This window comes from Brassica oleracea, chromosome C2 (assembly GCF_000695525.1).
Source record: "Brassica oleracea var. oleracea cultivar TO1000 chromosome C2, BOL, whole genome shotgun sequence".
NCBI classification, from domain to species: Eukaryota; Viridiplantae; Streptophyta; class Magnoliopsida; order Brassicales; family Brassicaceae; genus Brassica; species Brassica oleracea.
Window position 1 is genome coordinate 51,530,334 of NC_027749.1, and position 10,968 is coordinate 51,541,301.

Consider the following 10,968-nt stretch of genomic DNA (forward strand, 5'->3'; position numbering starts at 1 on the left):
ATTATATAATAAATGCGTTTGAATTATTGGGTGGAGATAAAAATAAAAAGTAATCTTAAAATACATCATTTAAATCTTTTCCAGATTTTTTAAATTAAAAAAAAGAAATCAGGTTAAGCTGGGCACGTGTACGCACACACTAAATGTTTCTACCCAATCATATAGCGACATCTGGCAGTGCGGGCCACAATTTTTTTTCCAGCTGGTGAAACTTTCCAACACTTGTTGAATCCATGTGGATAAATACAGTTTTTCAACACCGTCATTGCAGGGGATTAAACTGTTGAAAGTCAGTTTCAATACCCCCAACGTGTGTGGTCTAAGCGGTAACGAATGAATGTTTATTTACAATACACGTGTCATGCAACGACTGGATGCAGCTGGACATGTCTATGGCAGGTGATGCCCTGAGGAGCAAGAAACTTGAGCTAAAAGAACCCTAAGTCTTGAGTTTTGTTTCAAATATTTGCTTGAGCAGCAAGGAACCTGAGCTAGAAGAAACATATAGACATGTGTTTAACCGGACCACACCTTTCCTTGAACTGCAGGTTTGCCTCTCACAAAGTAATCATGCGCGTATTCGCAGTGCTCAGACTCCTCAACTTTACGGAAACTCTACAAAAATAAAAGATCCAAAACATTTAAATTTCTTTCAAACAAAATAAGGAATTCAAAATACATATTCAATACGAAATTTACTTACATAGATCTTGTGAAGGCGACCAATGAACGTTGGAGACGTGCTAAGCCCATAATTGGGAAGAACATCATTGCAAAACTTGTCCTGATCCCAGAAGATGAAACTCTTACCGTCTTGGCTCCACGACACGATCGAATCAGTCGAAGGATCATCCACCATCTCATACAACACGTCCGGAAAATAACGTCGGACACGTCCTTTGTTAAAAGCTTCCAAGGCCGGATAACGGTAGTACTCTTTAACCCTCCCAGCTAGAAGAAAAAAAAAAAAAATCAAAAATCACACAAACCAACCAATTCTATAGTATAAATCGTAAAGATCTAAGATCTCACCTTTCGGTGGTGATGATGATGATGATAATTCCCTTAGGTTAATCTTCCCAGCCATCCGAAACCCTATAAAAAGAATTCAAATCACACAAAGCAATTCTCTAGGAATTAGATTATTATTCACTCTGCATAGTTTATCAATTCGTCCATGATCGATGGCCAGACACAATGGAGTCCTATGGAAGTTTTGGAAAATTCTATTCCAACACTTGTGAGACGCTATCTCAATAGGGTTTTCATCTTCATTCTATTAATGGAGGATAATCCATCTGAAAAGATATATGATGATTGAAGGCGACTTGTTCTATTTGGTTAGTGAATTTGATGTGGAAAGTTTAATGGCCAAAAAAGACTTGCAACAATGAAAGAAAAACATGTTTATGCTAATAGTTGGATACAATATGTGTGGTATACGATTATGAGCAAATCTGAATCACTGAATGAACCATGGAAACTGCTATGGAGGAGATAATGATTCGGAAATAGAGATGCATTTCCTTTGGCGATGTTTGTATAATCTTGAAAATTGGCAATTTCAATTTATATATTTCTTACTAAAAATTAAGTATATTGGATTCTTTATGGAAATATTTAGATCCAAATTATGAGATGGTCAATATTATAAAACAAAGTGAATTGGTATTTAATTAGGAATTATGTTGCGATGTAAGATTTGGAGTTTCATCTTTGGATGTTAGCCAAATATGATATTCACATGAGACCGAGAATTAGCATATGTATAAAAAAACGAACAGAATTTTGATATTCTGGTTAAAGCTCGGAGAACAAGCTAATACTCTTCAAATATTACTTTCTTTGTGGTGTTGTCATGTCATTTTATCTATGTAATTATGTATTCTTTGTTTGTAATTTTAAGGATTGTTGTTTTATATTAATAAACTAGTTGATGTCTAACAAATTTTCATTTTAATATTTATTTTATACAAATTTAAAATCATTAAATTATATATATATTAAATTAAAATTCTAAATTTATAACTTCAATATTCATATTAGTTATCAATATATTAAATTAATATTTTATTTAATATTTTATTTTTAGGATGTAGATTTTGGATTCAAATCTTTTTATAATTTGATTTTTAATTAAACACTTGTTGTACTGGTGAATAAAAAAAAATCTAGTGACATTGAAATCATTATAAACAGTTAAATTCATAAAACATCAACAAATAAAAAAAGCAAATAAAAATAATATATTATCAACAATTTAGATTTTTAAAACCGTGAGAAAAAAATTGAAATACTTTACCTTTGTATTTTCTAGATTATACTTATATTATGTTTATTACTCGTCAATTTTTTTTATGTTATTTATTATTTTATCCTAGTTTTTCATGCTTCCATATTTTTTTAAATATTTTTAGTTAATTTTAATTTTTCGTTTATATATTATTTACTATTTTGTTTTAAATGTATTATTATGAATATTCGTGTTTATAGATTAAAATAATTTTAGTTTTTCATGTATAATACAAATTAATTTACTGTATGAATATGATTATTTAATACAATTTACAGTCTACAACATATATTTCAATGATGCTTTAAATTTAATATAGTAATAATAATATTGTAATAATCTGTATTTGTTTCAGTATTTTTAATGAGAATCAGATAAACTTACTATAATATTAGCAATTAAAATCGTAAATTAAACCTACTTATGATAATAAAAATCATTAGAATTTGTTAATATCTATTTTTAGTATAAAAGTTTTAATTAATAATCCCAAATATCATGATTATAAGAATAAGAACACATGACTATAATATTAACCATTAAAATCATAAAATAAATATAAGATTAACTTAATTATGATATTATCAGTACAATTTGTTAATATCTATTAATTTATATATTTAATTAATAACCTTAAATATCTTGATAAATAGATACACTTAAATAATATTTTGAAATGAAATAATATGTAATGCTCATTCAATCAATTCCACATAAAAGTCAACAAAAATCAAAGAAGATTATTTCATTACAATTTTGATTATGAATAAATGGAATGAAATTTATTTCATTTTTCTTCATATTATATTCTTCTAATTTCATTCCTTTTTATTCTAATGGATTCCCGTTCTATAAATTGAAGGCCTCCAAGTTATCATTAGACACAACTCAAAACACATGCTATCTTCCTTGAGTTATCTCTGATCATATTATAGTCATCTTCTTAGAGAGTTATGGCAATTTCAAAAGCTTTTATTGCTTCTCTTCTCATATCTCTTCTTGTTCTCCAACTCGTCGAGGCAGACGTGGTACGTATTTCTCATGGAAAATACACAACATATATCTATTTATTTGACCAAATATACTTCTTATATTTATCCTTTTTCCGAATATCCACTCAGGAAGTCTCAAACAAAAAGAATGGGCCTTACGGCCCTAAGATTGGTAATTATATTAGCTTATATGTGCACACATAAGTTTTATATTAAGACTAACGGTTATTTTTGTAGATTGTGGAACTGCGTGTATAGCACGGTGCAGGCTCTCAAGTAGACCGAACCTTTGCCACAGAGCGTGCGGGACTTGCTGCACCACGTGCAACTGTGTGCCACCAGGCACGTACGGAAACTACGACAAGTGCAAGTGCTACGCCGGCCTCACCACCCACGGTGGTCGCCGCAAGTGCCCTTAAGACTATTTCGTTTTGTTTGTCAGTAATTGTTGGCATTACGCCATATTATGTGTGGTTCTAATATATATATATATATATAACAATTTTAACTCTAATGTTTATTTTATTTAAAAACTATTTAATTAGATACAATTTTAAAACTAATATTATAAGTTATAAAAAAATGATATTGATATTGATAATCAATGTATTAAATTATGTTATGTTGTTTCACCATTTTGTTTATGGAATGTAGATTGGATCAAAAAAATTTTATATTAATAATCAAAATTAAAAATATTTGGATTTGAAATTAAACACTTATTGTATTTGGAATTAAAAAAAAATCTAACGGCAATAAAAGGAATATAAACAATCACAACCCATAAAACATCAAAAAAATATTAATAGCCTAGGGGTATTCAATCCGGTAAAACCAGACCATTTAAAACCAAACCAAACCAAAATAAAGAAAATAGCTAGGATTTAGTAGTACCGAATAAACCGAATGAATGTTATTATAAATAAACCGCAGTATATGAATATGGTTTAGTATATTAACCAATCCAACCGAATAAACCGAATAAGTCAATTAATTAAAATATATTAGTATACTTATATATACATTTTATAATAATTTGTATTTGGATCAATATTTCTAAGAATCAAAGAAACTGGCTATAATATTAGTTCTTAAATCAAAATAAAATATAAGATAAAACGTAATTATGTTATTATAGATAGATATTGTTAATACCAACTGTTAATATCCTTAATTAAATTTCCTAAATAGCTCTCAAGGAAAAAAAATCCAAAATAGCACTTTTTATTTTGAAAATTTTAATTTTTTTTTTTAATTTGAAACTCTATCGTCAAAACTCCACCCCTTAACTCTAGAATTAAGTCTAGATTAGTTAACCATAGGATGTAGATGTATTTTTACCCTTTAATAAAATTATTTTTGGTCATTTTCCTCTTTGAGTTCTATTTTTGTGAAATTAAATTAAAAATGGTCATCCTAGGAAATTTCTCTATATTATATCGGTAGAATAGGTTAATATTTATTAATTATCTTAAATATCATGATAAATATATATATATATATATAATAAAATAAATTTTTTAAATAATAATATTAATTAAACTAATGAATTAACCAAATTCACTTTTCAAATAATAATATAGATAAACATAGTTGTAAAAAAAAGAAAAAAATATCATCAAAACATATAACTCTATGTTTTATGGATATTTCTTTAAATTTTAAAAGATTAGTGAATAACCCTCGTTAGTTTTTTTTTTGTCATTGAAAAAATCAGAAGTGTTGCATCCAAAAGGATGTGATAATCTATTACAATAAAGTTGACAAGTCTCACTTCTCATGAAGCCACCTCAGCGAATGAGGTTCCAAAATGCGACACGTGTCATCTCATTATTTATCCATCTCATGTTTTTGCTTACGTTAATGGACCAAGTGTTCTATTTAGTAAGTTATTGGGCTTTTATAATGGACCAAGGGTTTCCACCTTTTAGACGTTAGAGATGAAGAGCAGAGCCACAAGATCATGACGCCTCAGAACAACTCCTCTGTAACGGCTGCAATTTCATTTATTTGCAACTTCAGTTCACCATTTAACTTTGAGTTGATTACACTCAGAGACATTTTTTCACTTTCTCTTACACTTATAGGCACTTCTTACATGTGATATACTTTGTTGTGGGCCAACAACATATTCTGGACAATTTTACCCTTAATAGAAACGACAATTGTGGACGGGTGATGCGTGGATGCGTGATTTATGGACGGAGTATACGTGGATGGGTGATGTATGGATGAGTGATGAATAATATACGGACATACGATGTTAATGTGTGGGCATATGATGTTAATGTGTTTTATAATCGATAACCCTCATCAAAAGAATTTTTTTTTATCCATACCTAAGTTCTATGTTTCGATACGACAAATTGTAGACTCAATCAAAGCCAGTACATATGTTTTTTATACAATTGCTTGTCACTGCCAAAAACTTTAAGGGAAACCAATAATATTTGGATTTTTTTTGAACACATTCAATAATATATGGATATAAAACAAAAGTTGTGGATAAGGTTTTGTATACGTGAAAATTTATCCATAACAGTGGAAACAAAAGTTGGATGGGATGTTATCACATGGGAAGTCTCCAAACGGTGCACATCAGTTCAAAATATGAGACCTTTAGTGAGTTAGAACCGAAACTCGATCATGGTGGGGTGTCGGCGTTGCCGGTGATGGTGGGAATAACGGTGGAAACATGGTTATGTGGGTTTCTCCTTCCCGGAAACTATGGCGAAGAACAAATTTTTAAAGGTATCAACCAACGGCGTTCGTGTTAAAAATGTCCACGTCCACAACTAATTTATAATTTTATTATTCACGCTTTGGTGTCCAAATCTACATTTAAATTTGTTAACATAAATATAATATATATATATATATATGAAAATGGATCTTAAAAGATAGATATTTTTTATATATAATTTATTGTGACAATTATTTTTGTTTAATATATTTTAGAATTTGAGATAAAAGTAAATGAAATCATAAAGTGAAATGAGAAAAACAATAAAGTAGAATAAGAAGAGGTGAGAAATTAGTGTGTTGCATAAGAAAGAAGGGATGTGTGTCTTTTTAGTTTAGGGTCATCTGAGTCATTTTCACAAGAGAAAGTGTGTCTCAAGTGTGAAGTGTCTTGTAATGTAATTAGAATGTGAGAAAGTGCCTCTAAGTGTAAAAAATTCTTTAAGTTTCTCAGTTACACCATTCAATCTACTCTTTCCACTACATCGTATTCAATATCCCTACTCTTTCTCAATAGTTCCTGACGAAATTTGAATCTATAAATAAGGATGTATTCCTCCGTGAAACTCAATCCTCATGCTACTCTGAAACAGCCACTTTTAACCTTTTGTTATCCGACTTGAAAGCCAGTTGTTGTGCCAACACCGTTGAAGCCCGATATTTTGGGTTTACCTGCTCGTCATCAGAGAAGATAATTCTGATGAACAAATGAAATTTATGGTTTTTCAGAAACAGCCTAAGCTTATCCACGGCTCTGTGAACACACACATGCTTAACACCTTCAAACACATGTGAGGGTTCAATTTTCTCGATTAACAGGTTTGACATCACACAGATTAACAATAACTCTGTGACTCACCTCTTTCCATATGCTTCAGTGACTTACTGCTTTTGTGGAGATACTTTATCAGGAAGATCATTTTTGAAAGTTAAGATTCGATGTATTTATCGGTACAAAGACAGAGATTGGTGAAGTTTGAAGGGAAATTAAGAGAAGAAAAAAATCATTATAGAGAAAGGAAAACTTAGAAATACATTATTCTTACTATTTTCGAGCGAGAAGTATGGAAAAGAAAAGATGAAGAAGAAATATTTTCAGTCTTAATTTTGAAATTAGAGAGGAATTGAAGTTTTAGGAAAAAATGTTGAAAACCCAAAAAAATTGAGAGAGTCAGACGACAGAAGCAAGATGCTGGAAGAAAAGAAGAGTGGTGACATGTTCATACATGTGCACTCACGTGTCCTGTTTATCCACTCTATACTTTTCTTCTTTATTATTAGAGATAAATGCTAATAGTTGATCACAAAAAAAAGAAATGATAATAATAATTATTTATATTTCTACTTTTGTCTTTTTCTTCGTGACTTTTGGGTATCTATAGAAATATTTTCTACAGTAGTCTATTTATATTACTCTAACATTTCACCTCTTAAAATCAGATTTGATTTTAATAAAAATATCTATATACAATTAATAACATGTTTCTATAAATACATGAAGGTATGTGTTAAAACTAGAGTTTAAATATTGGTTCATGCTTGGATGCGTGGGTAAGAAAACCAAACTAACTGAATCAAAACCTATCCAAACCAAACCGAATCAAAGTCTATTATTAAATAGTTCGGTTTAAACTAAAGTCACTGTTAACTTTATTAACAATGTTTTTCTTAAATTTTCTATTTAATTAGTTAACTTTGTTCATTGTGTTCTAATAAACTTTTATGATTTTTAAGGTTTTTGTTTCAGATTTGTATTAGATTTAATTTGCATATTTTATTTTTAAGAGACATTATTAGCGATGTTTTTTAATTTTCTATTTATGATAGTTAACTTTGATTTGATTGTGTTCTTATAACTTTATGGGGTTTTAAAAAGATTGTTGTTTAGTTTTACATTGGATTTAGTTTACATAATTGACTTTTCATAGTAACCAACATGATGATTTCGTGACCATGCGTTATGTTTTAAAACATGATTTCTCGTAAAAGAACTAAACTAGGAGAACCCTATTGAACGGAACCGAAGCACAAATCAAGCCGAATATAAACCGAACGTAAAAACCAAACTAATTACGGTTTATTTAAGTTGAAAAAATTTTAGAACCAAATTAACCAGACTGGACCGAACCCAAAACGAATAGATAAAATAACCAAAGTGCCCACCCATACAGAGGAGAAATGAACAAACAAAGCGATTTTGTACCTGGAAAATGGACAACATTCAAGGTATTGACTTTGTGCTAGCCTCCAAAACGAAACCAGCTTATCTATGGAAATTGATCTTTTACCTACACACACACATACATATATATACTTGCAGGTTGTGTTCCAAAAATATTTAAAAAATCTCGCAGATTCCACAAAGACCGTTTATGAGAACTCATGCATCTTCTACTTATTCTTTTGAGGTTTTTATCGGTGAAAAAAAATGTATAGAATTAGTTGACAAATTTTAAGTGTTTACGCATAAAGATGGAGATGTTTTGTTTCTGAATTTTAAATTATGAAAATTCAGTAAAGCAAGAAGTAGTTTACAAAAAAAAAAGTAAAGCAAAAGAATTTCCATTGTCATTCTCTTCCACGAGTGATGGCCATGACCCATGAGATTAAGAAGTAATAATAAAATCCATGTTTTGTTCATTCATGAAGACAATCATACTCAATTGGTGCACCGAAATATTTTTAAAAATGTTATAAGATTTCACATATTTTTTTCTTCTTATTATTTGGCCAAATATACATATAAATACAATATTTTATAGTCTATATATATTTATCATCAATGAAATATTTCTGAAATGAAATTAATTTTAATTTTTTAAAATCAGAAAATTAGTTATATTAATATCTTTATATTTTAATATATTTTAAAATTACGTTTATTTATTAAAAAATCTGCCATTATTATGAGAAAAAAAATCAATTTATGTTATATGTTACTCTTACTTTAAATTTCATTTTTTGTTTAGTATAAAATGTCAACCCGTCAAACCACATAAAATGATGAAGTTGTGTTTTATTTAGTCATATACACATAACAAAATTGTATTAAAATACTTAAATGCGACACTATGAAAATGAATGTGTCATAAGATGAAAACTAAACCCTTTTTTTTGTTCATCTATGAGAGAACATGTAAACTAAGACCATCTCTATCCCTACTCCATAATTTACTCCAAAATAAAGTGAGAAATGAAATATGAACAAAAAAATAAAAAATTACTCCATAAACCTTTTACACAGAAACAATTATCAATTAGATAAAAATGAATCCGAGCAAATCCAAACAATACCAACAGATCAAACAAGTTCTTGTGCTTCAACAGTCGTCCAAATATATGGCACATAGTAACAAAACACAGCCCTGCAACCATTTAACCAAAAAATCATTACATTATTTGGTCAGCAGTTTATGCAAAATTAAATATATTTCTGAATACTAACGTACAATAATATATAAACTCATAGGGAAATGGCAAACAAACACTACTTCACACTTAATCACAGTAATAACAACTAAGAATATACAATTGAATAGGCACAACTTCAATAAACTCCATCAGTTGCATTTAAGTTTTTTGCCTTACAAAACTATAAAAAATAGCTACGGAAACAGCACAAATTATGCAACCGCCTTAGAAAAATATAATTGGTCGAACATCATTCCAAATTTTCTCTTCAGATCAACTTACTACCCACTAACTCAAAAACCATAAATCATTGTGTACATAAGTTAAAACCACCTAAGCACTACTCAAGTAACACAACATTGATGACCACCATTTCAGCACCACAAAATATGGGACCTAATTCTCAGTATAAACATTATCAACATCAACACATACCAAACACATGGTTGAACAATTATCATACATCCCGCGCGTAGCGCGGGCACACCACTAGTAAATGAAAAAAAAAGCCAAAAACAAAGTGGAAGCAAGTAGGCCCCAAAAGAAAAACCCAAACCGTTGGACGAGATAAGAAACATAGAGCAGACTTCCAAAACTCATAACCGAGCCTTATCCTGCTAATATTAATCAGCAACAAAGTAGCCTTAAGTTGCCTCCTGCAACAAAACAGCAGACAACCAATGGCAATGAGGCCCACCAAAAGCAACATATGATTGCAGACGTTGGTCCTTTGTAACACTGTCCGCTATTGCAGAGGCTGCAACGTTACAGTTATCAGAAACTAGACACAAACCGCTATATTTTATAATCTGTACACGTGTTTTACCTACAAAACTTTGATATATATTTTATATTTATAGGAAGGACTAACATCATCACTGCTAATTAAGTGACACAATGTAGCCATAGCTGCCAATAGCTGAAGATATATTGGTGTGAGGCAAGAGCTCTCCTTTATGAGCTAATGTCTTCTTTGTCACCAGATAAGTGAACTCTTTATCGCTCGTGAGCCAATGATCACAGGCAGTGTTGGCCGGGTAAATATTAGGACCAGAAGTCCAAAATAAAATTATGGCCAATAATAGATATGTTTTAAAAAAATAGAGATGAATAGTAAAAGAAGTGCTTCGAACTCGTGACCTTAGACATCATATTACTTGGTTAAACCACCATGCTATAAATTTTGAATAATGAAAGCCGAATAATATTTTTGGCCGGAATCTCAAGCTTCCAATGCTTGGTATTCTGATCACAGGATACGGAGGCCGAATCTCCCCATTCTAGAGTATTTTATTAATAATAAGATAATAGACATAGAGAGAGATGGTGGTTGGTCTATTCCTTAAGAGATAGACTCCTGGCGGCTTTCTTGGCGAGCATGTTAGAAATTCCAGCAAAGTACCTTCTCATTAATATAGAAACAACTATTGTTTTTTTTTAGACAAACAACTATTATAAACAATCAAAACATATTTTATCACGTATCATTTTTCCTCACCTAAAATTTTATAAAAGACAAAAATCATTAAC

The 10,968-nt window shown here is 30.0% G+C and overlaps 1 protein-coding gene across 1 annotated transcript; it reads left to right on the forward strand.

The window, feature by feature from the left end:
* The first annotated feature begins 3,192 nt into the window (after positions 1–3,192).
* On the forward strand, positions 3,193–3,752 carry LOC106326490 (gibberellin-regulated protein 1-like). Its single transcript, XM_013764460.1, has 3 exons — positions 3,193–3,321; positions 3,415–3,457; positions 3,523–3,752. The coding sequence occupies exons 1-3, from the start codon at positions 3,247–3,249 to the stop codon at positions 3,702–3,704; spliced, it is 300 nt and encodes a 99-aa protein (XP_013619914.1). The 5' UTR covers positions 3,193–3,246; the 3' UTR covers positions 3,705–3,752.
* The last annotated feature ends 7,216 nt before the right edge of the window (positions 3,753–10,968 follow it).

Excerpts from the sequence above, each read along its gene's own strand:
- LOC106326490 (XM_013764460.1), top strand. The coding sequence starts at position 3,247 with ATGGCAATTTCAAAAGCTTTTATTGCTTCTCTTCTCATATCTCTTCTT. Across the intron at positions 3,322-3,414 it reads AACTCGTCGAGGCAGACGTG|GAAGTCTCAAACAAAAAGAA; the intron begins GTACGTATTTCT and ends ATATCCACTCAG. Across the intron at positions 3,458-3,522 it reads GCCTTACGGCCCTAAGATTG|ATTGTGGAACTGCGTGTATA; the intron begins GTAATTATATTA and ends TTATTTTTGTAG.